Genomic DNA, 19525 nt, shown 5'->3' with positions numbered 1-19525 from the left:
TTTCCCTTATATTAGACCTCACCTTCTGCACTGGTAATATTTAAAAGCCAAGAATCTTTCTAGAAGCATTACAGCTCTTTTCAGGCTCTCTGGGAGCCTGTGGGTTTCTCATAACAGCCGAGATTCAGGGACAAGCCGGTGCAGAGTCCCACCAAGTCAAGATGGGGTTGCTGTCCTCATGTTTGAAGACTGAGGAAACTATTTGTCTGTCTAGGAAAATAACCAAGAGATATATTTTCAAAAGTGGCTGTTTTTCTCCAGTGACGAAGTTGTTTTTCTGAAGGGTAAGCAAGAATCTGTGATTCTCTCTGCAGCAGTGAACAACTTTGGAGGAGGAAGAAAGTAATTCAGTAGAATCTGATCTAAATTGACCATAAGGACATTTCCTACCCTCCATTTTTTCAGTTTCTGTTTTGAATTTTTCATATATTTTCAAGAAGGGGCCATGTTTAGCTCTTCAGCCACACAATTCTTTCCTTTCTTTCTTGATAAATTAAATATGGTTCATGGGGATTTTAAATGTCAGATCCTATAACAGGCAAATGCCTTATTGCACACAGTTTTAAAAATTTTTTTTTAACGTAAAGGATGGTAGCTTTTATTTTTCTTTAAAAAAAAAAGAGTTTAAAGGGTGGATCCTGTTGCTTTGTTCATTGTAGCCCCTCAGAGAGCTCCTGCTATGTCAAAATTATAAAATTTGCCCTTTGGGAACAAGGCCCTCTTGATGTTTCCTCAGGGGTGGGGAGGGCAATGAGAAGTAGCGTCTGGGGGGTGTTTTTATTTATTTATTTAATATCTTTATTGTAGTATAATTACCTTACAGTATTGTTGGGGGTGTTTTAAAAAAAAACCTGTGTTGAATGCATGTATCCAAATGGTACTGCAGCATTAGAAATGGGGCATTGTTAAAAAATTTACTGTTTGTAAATAGGAAGCTGGCACCTATACTCACCAAAGGCACATTTTAATCTCTCCCATATAACTGCCTCTCTTCCCGTTGGATATGAACTAATTTACCTTGCCTGATGTGGAGAAACTTATCAACTATAAACATAGACCCAGAGGATTTGGATTCCTTTGCTCCTTTTCCACCCTACTGTTAGACACTTATTGCCAGTTTGCCAGCTACGAGCATCACAAAATAGCAGGGTAGGACTGTCTGCTAAAAGAAAACTGGTGGCTTTTGATTAGTTGTGCTGACAAAAATGTTATAAGAGTGAGATTAATAAAAGTCTACGGGGTTAAAGATTCTAGTTATCAGATAGACAGCATGGCCTCTGCCCCAGCCGTCTTTCTGAGCTACTTATAAGATGTGGCTTATCTCATCTTCTGTCAATTTACAACTGCATCCAGCTACAAGGGTCTCTTGCTTTACTTAGCTCTGCCATGAAGTAGGCCAAGGACCCTTCTCTGTACCTTCAGACTTCATTCCATTTCCATTCTGTGATGACCAGCTTGCTGAACCCTGACAAGACTCTCATCACTGTCTTGCTGTCCTTACTGGTTTTATAGGAAGGAAACCCCAAATTAAAAAAAGAACAATTTTTTGAGCTATAGCATACATAAGGTGAAATACATCAATTTTGAGGGTACAGCTGAATGCTTTAAAAAAAAACATACGTAATTATATTGACAGAATATTTCCAGCACCCCAGAAGGCTTCCTCACATTTCTTCCCAGTCAATAACCACCCGCCCCCCACAAGAGGTAACTACTACATTCACCTTTGTTCTACAGATACATTTGCCTGATCTTAAATTTCACATAAATGGAATTATATGGTATGTACTTTTAGGCATCTGGTTTCTTTCAACATTCTCGTACGTGTATTTTTGTGGACATTTGTAATCTTTTATTTTATATACTTAGGAGTAGAATGACAAGGCCATTCAATAGAGGTATGTTTAGTTTTAGTAGATACTGCCTAACAGTTCCAAGGAAGTTGTACCAGTTAACACTTTCACCAATAATGTATGAGAGTTCCAGTTGCTCCATGTTCTTCTCAGTGCTTGGTATTGTCAGTTTTTTTTCTGTTTTTTCAATTTTAGCTATTCTGGTGGGGTTTTGTGTGTAATTTGCATTTTCCTCATGAGCAATAATGATGAAACTCTATTCATATGTTTGTAGGCCACTTGAAAGTTCTCATCTGTGAAGTGCTATTCGATTCTTTGTTCTATTTTTAAAAATTGGACTGTTTTTTTTCTTATTGATTTGAAAGAGTTTAAAATATATGTATATATTAGATACAAGTCCTTTGTTAAATATATGTACTGTGAATATTTTCTCCCAATCTGTAGTTGGCCTTTTCACCCTCTTAAGGTGTCTTTTGATAAATTGAAACTCTTAATTTTAATGAAATCCAATTTATCAATCTTTTTTCATAGTTAATGCTTTTGTGTTGAATAAGAAATCTTTAACTACTGAAGGTCCCGAAGATATTTGCCAATGGTTTGATTTAGAAGATTTACTGTTTTACCTTTCATGTTTAGGTCTATGGTCCATTTCAAATTATTATCATTATTATTATTATTATTATTATTATTATTATATCCAGTGTGAGGTAAGCATCATGGTTCCACTGATTTATTTGTTTGTTCTTGTGTCAGTACCATGCTGTTGTATAACTGTAGCTGCATAGCTAGCCTTGATATCTGGTAGTATATGTCCTCCAATTTTGTTCTTCCTTAAGATGTTTTGGCTATACTAAGCCCTTTATATATCCTTATACATTTTAGAATCACTTTGCCTAAAATGCCCTTTGGGGATGGTTTTGAGCTTATTAATTCATTAGCCTCCCCATGTCTTCTCAACTTCAAAATTGTTTGAGGGAGAGACCAGTAGTGTATTTGTGGCAGTCTCCCTCCCTCTAGTGAGAATTTGTCTCCAAAGTACCGCGAGGCTTGGGAGACTCCACTCAGACTTTTCCACGCATGTGCTAGGCTAGAACTCAGCTAACTTCAGGTGAGGAAAATTAGCCCTGCATTTCAGGCTTCTCAAATTTCCAATCCATTATGCTAGCCTCAACCTTTATGCAGATTTCTCATTTTCCTCTGTAGACTCCCTCTGCCTTGGTGCCAAACCTCATCTTCAATTTGTGCCCAGAATTAGCAAATGTCTCAGTGAAGAAAAGAAGTCTGTGATTATCAGCATTCTTACAAAAGACTTCACTCTCTGAAATTTTAGTTCATCTTGTCCTTGTTTCCACAGATCGCAGATATCTTTAAAACCTATTAATTGTGTAGTTGATCATTTTGTTGTTGTTTTTTAGTTGTGACAGGAGCATTCACATCCCATTTGAAAGCGAAAGTCCAGTAAACATTTGATAGGCATAACCTTGACCCTCTCATCCATCTTGGCTCTATCACAGGTGAGTAGTTTATGAGGGGGCCAATTCAGTAGGTCAGGGGAAGGGCAGGTAAAATGGACACAACATTCCTGTCACAGATGATGGAGATTGCTGAGGGGACTGAGCTGGCTCTCTCCATCCCTCTGCTTTGGGACTCACAGTCAACTTGGAATTCAGCCAGTTTCCAGGGATGGGAAATGAGATTAACATTTTGAGTTCTATTCCTGCTTAGAATGCGATGTCAGCTCTGGCCTGAATAAGGCAAATTTTCCTCCTATAGGCACCTGAATTTGTGCCCTCTGGCACAGGACTTTAGGAATCATACCTGGGCTGACTTCCAATTCTGTGTCTTCACTTACCATGTGGCGGTGGGCAATTTATTTAATTTCTCTGTTCCTCAGTTTTTTCATCTGTAATGTCACAGGGTTATCAAGTAGATTAAATGTTCTAATATTAAAAAAGAAAGTACCCGAAGTGTAATAGATCTTCAATAAATGTGAACATTTATTAGAATACTTAGGCCATGTCATCTCATCTGATATATAGTTTTTGAGGCTGGGGATCATGCTTGGTCACCTTTTGGGGGTGAGTAAAATTTACATACAGCGGGATGCACAAATATTAAGAGTACCATTCAGTGAGTTTTGAAAAATGCGTAATCTTGTATAAACCTGAATCACCTCAGAAAGTTCTCTTAGCCTCTTCCAGTTAGTTTCCACTCCCCTAGATGCAATTGCTATTTGGATTTTTCCACCGTAGATCATTTTGCATTTTCTAGAATTGCATAGGAATAGAATAGTACAATATATATTCTTTTGTGTCTGGCTTCTTTCATTAAGTACAATGTTTTTGATATCCATCCATGTTGTTATCCCTATCAGTAGTGGCTTTCTTTTTATTGCTGATTAGTATCATATTGTATGAATATATCACAGTTTGTTTATCCATTCTCCTTTTGATTGACATCTGGGCTCTTTCCACTTTTTTTGGCTATTATGCATGAAGCTGCTATAACCATTCTTATAAAAATCTTTCTGTGAGCTTTCATTTCTCTTGGGTAAATGCCTCAGAGTAGAATTGCCGGGACTGGATAGGTGCTTGCCTGGTTTTATAAGAAACTGCCAGACGTTTTCAAAGAGGTTGTATCATTTTATACTCCCATAAGCATGTGTGAGAATTCTGGTTCCTCTACCTCTTTGTCAACCTTTGATGTTGTCAGTCTTTAATTTTAACCAGTCCAGTGAGTGTATTGTGGTATCTCATTGTGATGTTAATTTGCATTTCCCTGATGACTAATGATATTGAATATGTTTTCATGTGTTTATTAGCTATTTATTTTTCTTCCTTTGTGAAATGTTTGTTCAACTCTTTTGCCCATTTTTAATTGGTTTGTTTGTCTTTTTATTATTGAGTTGTAGGAGCTCTTTATATATTCTGGTTACAAGTTCTTTGTCAGATATATTTTTTGTGAGTATTTTCTCTGTCTGTGCATTGCCTGCTCATTTTATTAACCATGTGTTTTGATGAATTGTTTTATCTTTGTACCCCCTGCTATCCATGAATATTTTGTTTTTGTTTTTGTTTTGTTTTTGTGTGTGTGTGGTACGCGGGCCTCTCACTGTTGTGGCCTCTCCCGTTGCGGAGCACAGGCTCTGGACGCGCAGGCTCAGCGGCCATGGCTCACGGGCCTAGCTACTCCGAGGCATGTGGGATCTTCCCGGACCGGGACACGAACCCATGTCCCCTGCATCGGCAGGCGGACTCTCAACCACTGCCCTATGCATGAATATTTGGAAAAGCCCTATGCATGAATATTTGACACAATAATATTTACTGAATGAAAGAGTTAAAAGTTGTTCCTCCCTCCCTTCTTCCCTTCCTTTCTTTCTTTAACAATACTTACCAGTTACCTACTATGCAGCAGCCTTTCTTCTATGCCTTGGATATACTGCAGAAAACAAAACAGACACGCTTCCTAATCTCATGGAACTTCATTTTAGTCTATATATATGTGGGGTGGGGTGACAGAAAAACAAATGAATAAACAAGAAAATATGAGGTGATCATAGGTGCTATAATGTAAAAATGCGCTGTATGCAAAACGAGAAAGGGATGATTAAGAGGCTTTTTCAGGTTGGAGGGTCTGAAATCTGAGGAGATGATATTTAAGCTGAGACCAGAATGACAAGAAGCCATTTTTTTTTTTCTGGGGGAAAGGGATTCTAGGCAGAAGGAACAGCTAATAAAAGGGTCCTTAAGGTGAGTTGGGGCTAGGTGCAAACTATCCAAAATACACCTTTAAGCAAACAACTTAGGTTCAGGGTTTGGTTGCTTTGGAAATTATCGTAACTGGAATAAGCTGATGCTATACTCTTACTATTTCCTAGCACTGCAGTACTCGCTAATTTCTCAACACCCTCCCTGCCCTCGCCCCATCCCCAGCTCCTAGGTTCCAAGATGCTTTGAAGATAGGAATTGTGGATTAGCCAACACAGTGGTCAACAGGGTTAAGGCTAGGTCAGGAATGTTTTTTTCCCATCAAAGGTGACCAAGAGATAGAAAAAATAAACCAAGGGTTGCATAAATAATAGATAACTACATTTGTCTTTATAAGATAGCAACATATGAAGTGTTCTACCTCTCCGCTTTTTATATTTAGATTGTGTCTTGTAAAACTCTGTAAATACATCTATTTGATTAATGGACTATAATTTGTTTCTAAATTTTGGCCAGCTTAGGGAGAGATGGAAGAAAAGATGATGGGAAGGGGTAGTGTAAGATGAAGATACAGAGAGAATGAAATAGAATGAAACACATAGGTGAATAAATGGAGGTGTATTGACAAAGAAGATTAATAACAGAGTCCTAGAGGGAGGTAGAGAAGCTGAGAAAAGAAACTGGGTGAAAGGGAAGCCGGAAGTTAAATAGGTTTTGTGTGAGTATGTTCCTATTACCCTCTTGTGCCCTTGGGCTACGGGCACTGTAGTAGTTTATTGCTTCCTTTGAAAAGTTTGATGGTGCTCTCTACTACTATTCAACACACACCTTACTTCTGTGTCTTTCTTCTGATGAGCTGATTCACGCTCTACATTAATGCCAAATTCCTCTCATGATTTTTTACCATTATTTCCTTCCACTAGATTGCTTTTTCTCTAATCAAAAACAGAGATCCTGTGAGTTAATGAACTGCCACGCATCTAGTACCGATTCTCCCATATTTCAGATGGAAGTTGCCTCCAGCCAAAATCATGCCTTCTGGTTATTATGGTTAGGACCCTTATCATCAGGGCAAACCCCATGTCTACTGTCAGGATTGGGGGCGAAAAAAAAAAAGTGAGGTTCTGATAGGACTTATGCTAGGTGAAGATAGTATATAACTGAGTGGGTCAAACCATACCCTGTGGAAACTAGCAAGCTCCATGTGAAAATCACAGACCATCTGGCGGATGATTTGCTCTACTCCAGTAAAGGCCTAAGGAGTACAAGTCGCTGTGGTAAAGCTTGTGGCTTGCTGGGCCCCACTCTGGTCAGAACTGCTGGAAACAGGGCAAAGATAGATTTGGCAGTATCCTAAAAGAGGGAGGTGGATGGTTGCTTCCTAGTACTCTCCACTGGGAAAAACTTGACTGAGGCTGGAGAGAGGAAACCAGCTCAATTTGCAGGACTGCTAGCTAGAAATTTAATGTGTATATATGCCCAAGAAAACAACTGGCCAAAAGAACATAGCTACACTAATCAGCTGTGGACTTGAGATATATATTCTAATAAACAGAAAATTACAGGATTACAGAATTACAGAAAATTACAGAAATTTACTGCAGGAAAAAACAATCTGGTGAAGGGAGATATGAAAAGAAATCAATGAAAGAAATTTAGCAATTCATGTAGGACATGTACCAGCTCATCAGAATGCAAAGACAGAATAATCTATTTAGAATAAGAGAGGAGACAATCCTGACCCCCGCCAAAACTAATACAGACTCTGCAGTCTTGGGAACTCCAAGTCTCAACTCAGGTCCCTTTTCAGTTCAATTTAAGGTTGCAGATTGGGCATGTGAAAGCTCAGGGCATGTGGACATGAATATTCTAGGTAAGCAGAGGAGAAAGAGTGGACAAAAAAAACTATGAATCAAAGAAATGAGTAAGCAATATGAGCTATGCTGAATTACTAAAATCTTGAAGCCTCAACAAACTCATTTTTAAGGGGAATGGGGGATGGTAAACCAGACAAATGTGATAGGCAGATTATATTGGGCCATTCTCTAGATTTTTAAACAAGGAATATTACCTTAAAGAGGTATAAACTTAGGAATAGGGCTTGTAGAGCACTCAGACATACAGATGAGAATAGTATGACCATGGTTTTAGACAAATTTAGGAGAAATGGCTGCTAGATATGGAATATTGGCAGTGATAGGAAATGACCAAAGAACTAATTTTATAACAGAAGTTATATAAAATTTGGGAAAAGACAGAGAATGTGGGACTTTCATTTATTTACCATAAATTCCCCAGACTGTAGGGGCAATCGGAAACTTTAATGAATGAATTATTAAAAACACAGAAAGAACTTAGCAGCACCAGATATAAATGGAAATGAGGTGAAGGTACTAATAAAACAGGATTAATTGAAAGACTCTGAGTGTATGTATCCTCCTCAATAGAGATGTTCAAGAAAGATAGACAAACTACCTATGCTCACTTTGTTCTCAAATCCCATAAGAGGTAAAGACCATGAGAAGTGTAAAGGGGACTATGAGTAGTAGAGCCTCATAAGGCCATCAAAAAACGAGGAGTAGGACTTCCCCGGTGGCGCAGTGGTTGAGAGTCCACCTGCCGATGCAGGGGATGCGGGTTCGTGCCCCGGTCCCGGAGGATCCCACATGCTGCGGAGCAGCTGGGCCTGTGAGCCATGGCCGCTGAGCCTGCGCGTCCGGAGCCTGTGCTCCGCAACGGGAGAGGCCACAACAGTGAGAGGCCCGCGTACTGAAAAAAAAAAAAAAAAAGAAAGAAAAAAAAAAAGAAAAAAACGAGGAGCAATAGCTAGGGGTACATTTTCAACGTTATCCTATAGCCAGAAACTGTATGATGGAGAAAGGCTCAAGGATACTAACTTTATATTTCTCTTTTCTATTATTAGATCTGCTTTTCTGTTTTCTCTTGGCTGTGGCAATCTGTCTGATGGTCGTTATAATAGCAGTTCACTACCAACACAAACGAGAACCACATGTAAATTTTGTGGAAGGTTCACCAAATTTATCAAAAGGTACTGTAGGACCACTGGCCTCATTCTGTACTTGATCATCATCATCATATCAACAGCCTCATTTCTCAACCAAACCAACCACAGAACCATTGCCAGCTCCATAGGATCCATTGTCACCAAGAGCCCATTTACTACAACTTTTAGTAATATTTTATCTACTGAGGAAAGCACAGAGGAATGGAGTCTGTGTCGACCCCTGTACTAGTTGGTGGACTTGTTGACTGTGTAGCCCAGTTAGTTAGAATAGCTGAAGAGCTTCTACGGTTGATTTCACAAGAACCAGTTCCTTGTGAAGAGCAAGATGACAGAGCAGAACAGATAGAAACAGATGCACCTCTTTCCGAGGAAGCTTCACTACCAGACCTTGCTGATCTCCCAGACTTAGAATCGATACTTACACAAAGAGAAGACGAAGACTTAACCTTTGATACAGATCAACCTATGTTAGACACAGAATTATATGAAGAAGCACTCTCTAGTATTAACAATGACTTAAGTAGATAAAACCTCATTTGCCTCCACCAGCATGTGAAAACTGATCATTTCTCTGTGTCAAATATATTCTAATTTTTCGGGATGTTAGCAATAACAGTTTTTCTCCAAGTTTTGCCCAGGTTCATTACTAATCTATTATAGAACAAGCACTATTTGATTGGCTTCTGGCAGAGGCTGGTCTCTTTTCTTCTTTGTATTTATTTATACGAAAAGCTCTGACTTTAGCAGTAGGGTTCTTTCTTTACCTGTACTTGTTCTCCTGTTAGGATTCCTGATAATAGGAGCAAACACTAGCAAAGAAAAGAAACTCCTTACCTAACAATAGAGTGAAGACCTGATGAACTCTATCACATCTTGGGACTCAATTTCACCATTCTACAATGAGTGGAAACTAAAAGGGGAATATCCTCCAGGATGGCAGTATAGTGAATACAGTCACATTAATAGGACAATATTGGGGCACTTTTACTTGAAAAGATAGAACTACTTACTAGGCCTTTCGGACAGAATGTGTCAGCCAAAGGATGCTGTAGTAGACTGGGGGAAATAATTCTAAAAATCAGCCATCTACCAGATAATAAAACTGCAGAAAGCTTTACAGATAACTTTTGCCTGGGAGAAACCTTTGAAAAAGCTGAGGCCAGGAAGTTCCAATACAGGACTGTTCCCTCAAATGCTGACCCATATCACAACTACTCTGCAACATTGTTGCTCAAATGGAAATGGCAAGTTACACCAAATAACAACCGGAGAGAAGTACTAGTACTAGAAGGGCTAGACAAAGCCCTAACAAGGACTATTTGCCTATGGAGAAGTCAAACACTTATGGCATAGGCTTAGAGATGATGGTCCACAAGTAGAAGCAGATAAAGTACACCTTCTTGGGTATAACTACATTTATAAAGAATAGCTGATAGGCTTATTATAAGGGAAACTGCTTCAACCTTGACAGAAATCTTTACTACTGAGAAATGGGAGCAATAATGATTTTAAACAAAATGTGGACTGGTTATACCCACAGTAATTCTACAGCTACCAGAGGGGGGAAATGCAATAGTTGGAAGACCCCCATATCAAAACAGAGAGGGACTAAATACACATTCAGGAAATTCACTGATCATACTAATTGCATGCCATAGGGTACCCTTACTTCCATTTGGAAGAATAGCTACCTTTCATACAAGCCTGTGGACATTACGGTCCTTCTTCCTAGAGAATGGCCTTTGCATCTTACAATATGGGCAACAACTAGGTAAAGACATAGAAGTATACCATTAGACAAAGTGATATATGAAAATTGTGAAGAAATGACATGTAGAAGTCAATCCACATTCGTGGGAAACCAGATTATACCAATTTACATAGAGTCCTAAAGTATATTATAGTCAAAGGGATTAAAAAGACTTTTAATACAGGTGGATTCAGAGCTAACCAACATGACAGATGCTGCATCTAATACTAAGTGAGCTCTGCATACACAGATTATTAGCTACCTTTAAAGGTAAATGGGGAAAATTATAGACTGTATAACCAGGTCTTATTTGGATGAGCAGTAGCAGGAGAAACATAAGTCAGTTTTGCCACTGAATTTCAGGATAAGTTTATTTAACAAATTTAAGAAAGAGATAGCTAATAGCCAAGGCATGGAAGCAACCTAAATGTCCATCGACAGATGAATGAATAAAGAAGATGTGGTGGGAGGGGGATGAGGGAGGGAAGGACTAGGAGTTTGGGATTAGTATATGTAAACTATTACATATAGGATGGATAAACAACAAGGTCCTACTGGATAGCACAGGGAACAGAGAAGTATATTCAGTATCTTGTAATGACCTGTAATGAAAAAGAATATATATGTATTACTGAATCAGTTTGCTGTACACCAGAAACTAACACAACATTGTAAAGCAACTATACTTCAATAAAAGTTAAAAAAAGATTGCTGTATCAAGAAAAGCTACAGACTCCTTTTTTTACTTTTTTTTTACACAGACTCTTAAATTTTTTTTAATTGAAATATAGTTGCTGTACAATATTATATGTTACAGGTATACAATATAGTGATTCCCAATTTTTAAAGGTTATACTCCATTTATAGATATTATAAAATATTGGCTATATTCCCTGTGCTGTACAATATATCCTTGTAGCTTATTTTACACCTAATGGTTTATACCTCTTACTCTTCTACCCCTATCTTGCCCCTTCCCTCTCCCATCTCCCCACTGGTAACCACTCTATATCTGTGAGTCTGCTTCTGTTTTTTTATATTCACTAGTTTGTTGTATTTTTAGAGACCATTTTGAAAATCAGAAGAACTTATGGAGCTACTGAAAAATATTAGTATGAGAAAGTTTCACAGTACACTGCTACGTGGGAAGATTGATAGAGTAGGTGAGAATCCAGGAGACTTAGAGGGGTGAACAAAGACACAAAGAGTAGAAATAAAAGTTATATTACAAGCAACTACTGTGGATAATTACAAGCCATACCAGACAGCAGATTGAGGGACTTTACTGCTGCAATAACTGGACAAACTGAGCCTTACTTGCCCAGGGTAGGCCACTCTATACACTATGTCCAAAGTGGTAAATAATAGATGCAGTGCAAAGGAACTATGCCGATTAACCTAAATAGAGCAGTGGGAAAACAAGAAGTAACCATTTATCCCACCATTCCAATAGGAGCAGTTTTATAAGGAAAAATAGTGATTAGAGTTAAATAAGGAAATCTATATATGTAGCAACCAAGAAGAAGAATAACAGAGTACCTGGATAAAAGTTAAAAGATAGAATCTATGCTTTAATTAAAGGTTTAGAAACAGTCAGGGAAGATATACACTCTCCACTAGAAATTTGGACTTCAGGAAATAGAGCTATAACTTTGTGTCAAAATGAAACTCAAGGCATAAATACTTGTGCAAGATCAGGAAACATATCCAAGGAGAGAACATCAATCTGCTATGAATTCTATTTGATGAGCAATTTAACTGTAAATGGAAAGATCTGGTACACCTCAAATAAGATGGATACTGAAGGGTAGCTATTCTTCCAAGTAGAACTCTAGAATATGGACTTCATAACAATTCCACAACAGATTAGTGAGCCTGTTAAAATTGTTAGTAGTAATGAGAGAACACAATCAACCATACTTACTCAAGCAAGTCATCAAAATACGTCAAAAGAAATCTGTGAGACTACTCCAGACATTGAAACAAGATAAAGCTTGAACCAGCCTATAAAACACGTAATAGTCAACATGGTCCTTAGGTGTCAAACGGGAAGGTGCTACAACAGTGTAATATGTGGAACTATCTAGCCTCTTGGCTAGATGGGTTCACCTGGAAAGATTATACTATAATGGCACCTTGGGATTAGATAAAATATATTGCAATGTTTGCTTTGATTGTGTGATTATATGTTTTTGAATTGTTAAGATTGTTACCTTGCTCCAAGCAATGGATTGTTGTATTAAGTATGTTTGCTCTTACAGAACAGAATTAAAAGTAAAGTTAATAGTGATAAGAAATAAGTGCAGGAAGTAAGAACATACTTAGGAATAAGAGCTAGTAGGGAAGGTATTTTTAGGAGAGAGAAGAAAAGTAACAAGTCGTCAACAGTTATGCAGTTTATGGTGGAAAACCGTGGTGTAGAGTTAGTTCCTAATTGCATTTATGAACCAAGCCTTGTTTTTGTCATACGCAAATTAGACAACCCTAAGTTGTTAATATTGATAGAAATAATTGGTTGGCAATTGACACAGGTCATGCACTTAAAAGCCCAGTTAGAGGAAGATGGATTAACTAACTTGGCAGTCCACTGATTGGATACCTCTGATTGGAATCCTGTGTCTCCCCTCCAGTCCTTTATCCAAACTTTTCTGGATCTTCCTGAGAACAACACCAAAGTCAATTCTTGTATGGCATGGAGGGATAGAGAGGGGGATAGGCTCACCATTCTAAGACAAATTTAGGTGTGAAAACTAAGGGAGATAGGCTGGTAGATTGCAGTGAATTAGGAAGCATCTAATTCTTCATCCCTGTGTGCTTTGGCTAAATGTGTGGGAAGTTGTAACTACATAAGTTGCATTCTTTTTTTATTTTTTATTATTTTTTAGTTGTATTCTTATGATGATTACTGCTAGTTATTAGATTATAACTGAATATAGTCCTTATTAGCTATTGGTCCATACCATTTTATTGTTACGTGTTTTAACAAATTTTAACTAATAAACTTTCATTCACAAATCAAAGAACTTGGGGTCATCTTAAATTACCTGTTGGTGAATTTGGAGGCTACCAAACCAGCATAAAAGAACTCCTCTCAACAGAAGGTGGAATATACTCAGAGAAAGTATTATACCAGGAATCTGAAGTTCTTCTGGCTTTGTCAGATAGATAGTCTTAACACATCTCTGAAATATAGTTCTTTCCTGTTTGTCAAATGATAGTTATAACTTTTTTGCCTACCTTCAATGGTAATAAGGAACACACAAAATGATATAGTTTTCAAAGACTTTGGTTGATATATCTGACAATGGGAAAGAATACATGAAATCAGAACTTTTTAGGAATAGCTGAAAAATGTCTATATGAAAATACCTGAAAATCTATGTGACATGTAAGGATTATCCAATAGTTTTATACCTGTTTTCTAAGAGATTAGAGCTTCCTTATTTTACTCGATGTCGAACTTATAGTTGGAATCAGTTTTTGTTTCATTCTTTTGAGCTTTTTTTCCCCCACCAAGTTAACTTCTTCTTGGGAGCCTACTCAGTTCTTCTAGGAATAGTAATGAGGAAAAAACAACAATGAAAAAGCCACCTTTCAAGAAATAGTGAATTATATTCCATTTAAGGCTAAGATTTTGTTCCTGAGGAAGTTATGTAACTCTGCACATTATTAACCCACTATTATCCAACTAGATTTATTTTTTACAGCAAAGCTGACTATTGTGTTCTTGTATTGACAGCCATATCTTAATAGACTAGTGGTATTTAGCCATTTCACCTAGGGTATACGTCTTATTTTTTTCAAGGACCCTACCCCTCATTTAAAACTTGTTTTTCTTCTGACTGTGTAATCGTTAGCTCACAAACCAGCCAACCAACCAACCAAAAAACCCTAAAAAAAAAGAAAAAATAACCTTTAGTTCCTGAAGTTATTTGGGAGCTATTTGTATTGACAGATACAATTATCCATGGGTCTCAAGTGTCACATCTCTTCAGGGTAATAAAGAGTCTTTGAAGGTGATCTCCATTTATACCTCTGAAGAATGAAACTGCATTTTAGCAAGGTAAGGAAAACCACTGAACTCTTTACCCCTTGTCACAATTTCGTCTTAAAGACCCTAGTAAAATGCTGAAAGCATCTCAAGAGGTATTTTTTAATTTAACACAAGTATTCATGTAAAGTAGACTAGGGAGTCACAGGTAGGAAACACAACTTCAGTGTTTCAGATTCCTTTAATCAAAGATGCCATTAACAAAATCTGTTGTTGAAAACATAAATACACATGCCTCTAGATGATAAATTCTGGCAATACTGATCATTTTTAAATAGTTTTATTCTTACTTAAACTTGGGGAAACATTGGCTTTTCTTGAAACCATTATCTTCTAAATTTTTAATATTGGCAACTCCTAACTTCCAGTTTTGGAAAATCAGTTGTGTTGCAGCTCATTTTATAGAGAAAAATATTTTGTTTTTTTGAATAAAGCTTTTTAGCTCAAGGTTTAAGAGACGTAGAGACATATTGTCTGTTTGCAACTTTTGATGTGAGCAGGCTTATCTTTGGGTACTTTCACCTGATGAAGGAATCTCTAATGTTCCTCCCTTATAATATCTCCACCTGTTGAGAAAATTTCGATTTGTACTGGGAATTTCTGCCCTGCTGGAATCACAGCAAGCTTTGAAAGAAGACTGAACAGGGTGTCAGCAGACATGACACTAGAAAGTGGAGAAGTGGTGTATCTGCTTTTTCCTGCTCTGAGTATAGACACTGAGAAGAAACCTATCTATTCTTGAAGATAGACCCCCATGGTCCAACTGGAATCAAGCATGTAATCAAGTATGAAAAAGAAGACAAAATTTCTGTTTTTGCTTAGTTGTCCCATTCCCATCTACAGGTTGTTTCTCCTTTGAATAATTCTGGTCCTGGGAGATAATTCTTGTCTAGCCTTCTTAAGGGCCTGAAGGTCATCTAGAAAAGTCTAGACACCTTTAAGAAAGTGTCTCCAATTTTTTAGGGGCTCGTAACATGCAACCCTCAAATTGAATGTGTTCCACCAGACCCTGGAGTGTGACTCACTTAAGATGTGAATATATTTTTCTTGATGAGTAAGCACACATAAAGTATATGCCTTCAAGGAATCTGAGGAATTTTATCTAATGTAGCAAAGCTGAGTTCATTTGCTATAGATATAATAGAAGGATAAAGTTAGTTTTCATTTGTTTATTTGTGTCCATCACATTCTACAAAAGGAGTTTGTATGATGAGAATTGATGATCAATGCTCGTGACCTTTTTTATGCTTGTGGCCTTAAGCACTGTGTGTATGTTTCACTTTTTTAATGGCTAGATTATGGATATTTATTGAAAAAACTTATCAGTCTGCTTCCTTGGATCAAGAGCTTCTGAGAATGAAGTGCTCAGAGATACCTGAATTATTAGAACCTCCGTAACTCACAGGACTCTGCTTCTTATCCAAACACACTAAACTTGAAATAACAAAAACACCCCTAAAATAAGGACATTGCTGATTTGTTCAAGGTGAGAGTATTCAGTCTTAAACTTGACATGTGGATTTGAATAGAGAAAATTAGAGACTATACTCATTTGAGACTCAATGGAACCACAGATTTAAAAAATCTATAATTCACAGGTTGGGAAGGATTACAGAGTTCTTTAGCAGAAATGAAGTTACAATTCAGAAGAGAAACTAAACTAAAATTTATCTGTGGTCATTGTTAAGATAACTTGTCTAGGTCCATCCACCTCACTACAAATAACCCAATTTCTTTTCTTTTTATGGCTGGGTAATATTCCATTGTATGTATCTGCCACATCTTCTTTATCCATTCATCTGTCGATGGACACTTAGGTTGCTTCCATATCCTGGCTATTGTAAATAGAGCTGCAATGAACATTGTGGTACATGACTCTTTTTGAATTATGGTTTTCTCAGGGTATATGCCCAGCAGTGGGATTGCTGGGTCATACGGTAGTTCTATTTTTAGTTTCTTAAGGAACCTCCATACTGTTCCTACAGACTGTCATACAGAGTGAAGTAAGTCAGAAAGAGAAAAATAAATACCGTATGCTAACACATATATATGGAATTAAAAAAAAAAGGTTCTGAAGAACCTAAGGGCAGGACAGGAGTAAAGATGCAGACATAGAGAATGGACTTGAGGACACGGGGAGGGGGAAGGGTAAGCTGGGACGAAGTTAGAGTGGCATGGACTTATATATACTACCGAATGTAAAACAGATAGCTAGTGGGAAGCAGCCGCGTAGCACAGGGAGATCAGCTAGGTGCTTTGTGACCACCTAAAGGGGTGGGATAGGGAGAGTGGGAGGGAGACACAAGAGGGAGGAGATTTGGTGATATAGGTATATGTATAGCTGATTCACTTTGTTATAAAGCAGAAACTAACACATCATTGTAAAGCAATTATACTCCAATAAAGATGTTAAACAAATAATAAAGTATATTAATAATCACCAACAACAAAAAAAACAAGAACAACAAAAAGAGATAACTTGTCTTAGGAAATGTGGAACTAAATATGTAAATTCTAAAATAATTCTGAAGTCTCTGGCCATGGGACTAAACTTTGGGCCATATTTGAGTTTATGTGGCTCTATGAGGGTATATTATTTTTCATGAAATCATTGACATTGAAGTTGACAGTCACTCATTATCCTTGCTGCATTTGCTGCAAACCTGGAGTTGAAGTTTGATGTGGTCTGACTGAAACAGCTCAGTCTGTCAAATTCCAAAGTTCTCATTGATTTGATTCACAATGATGAGTGAGTACCACCAGACCTAAAATTGTTGATCTCTGCATAAATACAGTGCTTTTTGGATTACCTTTGTGTTACTGCTGAATAGCCATAATTTTAATAGCTAAAAGATGCTACTTTGCCAGTGTTACGGATTGAAAATAATGTGGTCTGCAAAATATGAAACTCTAATTGTATGGGCTCACTATTGAAAGAAAAAGTAGACACCCAAAACTTGCCCGTCTTCAAAAAAATGACTCCTAGTGGTCATGATTGCACAACATGAATGTACTTAATGGCACTGAACTGTATATTTTAAAAATGGTTAAAATGGTAAATTTTGTGTTATGTATAGTTTACCACAATAAAACAAATGATCCTTTCCACTTTAATGTACACAGCGAATAGACTCTGAGACCAACTTTGGAATCTCTGATGTTTAATTGAGAGAGCAAAAGGAAATATAAACCTTTGCCACATTCAGGTTGGTCTAATGATAGATAAGAAATATATCACATGAACATATAGAAACATGGAGATATTCTGTAATAACAGTAATAAGAGAAATTATGAAATAAGGGACATGGAGGACAAAATTTTAGAAAAGTAAAAGGGCTAAAACATGAGGGAAAAAATGATGAGAAGCTTAATGAGGGCTGGAGGGCAGTGAATGTAGAACCCAAGGATGACTCCATGGTCATATGCTAAGCAGATCCCCAGGAGAGTGAGGAAGTCATCACAATGGTTTCCAAATGGAGCAGAAACTGAAACTGGCAAATGATGATTATAGGAGCAGAAGGGATCAAATGATAAAGTAACTGGTAGATGATCTACCAATGCAAAATTGATGAAATATTGTAATGAAACTGTTTGAAAATAAATACTTTGTCAGTTTTCAGGGGGATGAGGCCCTACAATTATGGAGTTTATCTGCTATCTAGTGAGGGAAGGAATGCAAACTTTAGTTGTATTCTGCAATATCCGTTTTTAACACTTCTATTCCCATTAACCATTTTGTCATCTGGAAGCAATTCGTATTCTAAACATACTTGTTATTTTTTTTCTTACAGTATTATAACAATTTATGTAAAGTGAAAACCACACTGAAATCATAATGTACATCATTAATGGAAATATACACGTATATAAAACTGAAGAAAAGTCAATTAGACCTTATAGCAGACAACTTAACACAACTGCTACTACATATCAACAGTAGGGTGGCAAGAGAGAGGAAGGGGTAAGGGAGGGGATGGCCATTGCTGTATCTATTACCTACAATTTTAGTACACAGAATCAGATCATATACCCTGGGTCCCCTGTGTGTAACAATAAAAATGAATAATAGTAGCAGGTAATATTTATTGAATGCCTAATATATGCTGAATCTTGTGCTATGCATGAGCATATTACCTGTTTTGTTTAAACTTTATATTTCTCTAGGGGGGTAAGTACTCCTATTATCCCTATCTTTCAGAAGAGAAAAGTGAGGTTGAGTAACTTCAGGCTTAATGAAATTACTTAAAGCAAGTAGTTGCAAAAACAGGATAAGGAGACTCAGGGGTGGGTCTATCCATTTCCTGTCTCCCCCATGGAGCCGTTAAATCTCCATGTGGCTCTTTTGTCATATTTTATCCCCTTCGAGGTTGCCCCAGTACTCATTTCTGCCTCATTTCAGAGGGGTAGTTTTTTTTTTTTTCTTGTCTGAGAGAAAGGGACCAGGTGAGCACACATGTGATTTGCCTCAGAGCCTGGACCCATGAAGGGATGGCGCTGCTCGTTGCCCTTCAGACAGCAAGCACTTCTCGGTTCAACCCATTTGAATCTGACTCCAGGTAGCATTGGAAGAGAGATGGAAATGGACATTAAAGTACATTTATTTTCATAATAGTCCTATGAAATGGAGGAACTATTGTCATCTCCATTTTATGAGAAGACTAATGTCCTGAAATTTGAGGGACTTTCTTCAGGTTGTACAGCTGAAGGCTATTCCATCCTCAGTTGCTCTGGCTCCAAAGTCCCTGCTCTTTCTACCATGCTTCCTCCTTAGAGAGCTAAATGAGGCCTGCTAGAAGGCTCCCCCAAATTGTTTGATAAGATGGCATAGAACAGGGCTTCCCTGGTGGCGCAGTGGTTGAGAATCTGCCTGCCAATGCAGTGGACTCAGCCTTCTGCAGAACCACACACCCTCTGTGTGACTCCATCTTTCAAATGTACGTCTCAGCTTTCTTGCTGAGGGGCTACCAAGGACTTAGTTCTGTCAACAACTACCAGCATCCAGACAGCAAGCCCTTTGTGATCACTATTGCCATGGCCCCGGTATATAGGGTAGGATCCTTTTTATGTGTTCTCAGAAGTTCTTCCTCAGAGCCTGATGTTAGTTTGTAATTATATATTTCACTAATGTGATCATT

General features: G+C 37.6%; 1 protein-coding gene across 1 annotated transcript; it reads left to right on the top strand.

Annotated features, from left to right (window-relative positions):
• The first annotated feature begins 2455 nt into the window (after positions 1-2455).
• TRPC5OS (TRPC5 opposite strand) lies at positions 2456-16659 on the top strand. The gene is made up of 2 exons (XM_033850021.2): positions 2456-3367; positions 8487-16659. The coding sequence occupies exon 2, from the start codon at positions 8790-8792 to the stop codon at positions 9114-9116; it is 327 nt and encodes a 108-aa protein (XP_033705912.1). The 5' UTR covers positions 2456-3367; positions 8487-8789; the 3' UTR covers positions 9117-16659.
• The last annotated feature ends 2866 nt before the right edge of the window (positions 16660-19525 follow it).

This window comes from Tursiops truncatus, chromosome X (assembly GCF_011762595.2).
Source record: "Tursiops truncatus isolate mTurTru1 chromosome X, mTurTru1.mat.Y, whole genome shotgun sequence".
Taxonomy (NCBI): Eukaryota; Metazoa; Chordata; class Mammalia; order Artiodactyla; family Delphinidae; genus Tursiops; species Tursiops truncatus.
Note: the sequence above shows the minus strand (reverse complement) of the source record. Positions and strands in the feature narration are given on the sequence as shown.

Bases quoted from the DNA above. Each gene is read 5' to 3' on its own strand.
- TRPC5OS (XM_033850021.2), top strand. From the start codon at position 8,790: ATGGAGTCTGTGTCGACCCCTGTACTAGTTGGTGGACTTGTTGACTGT.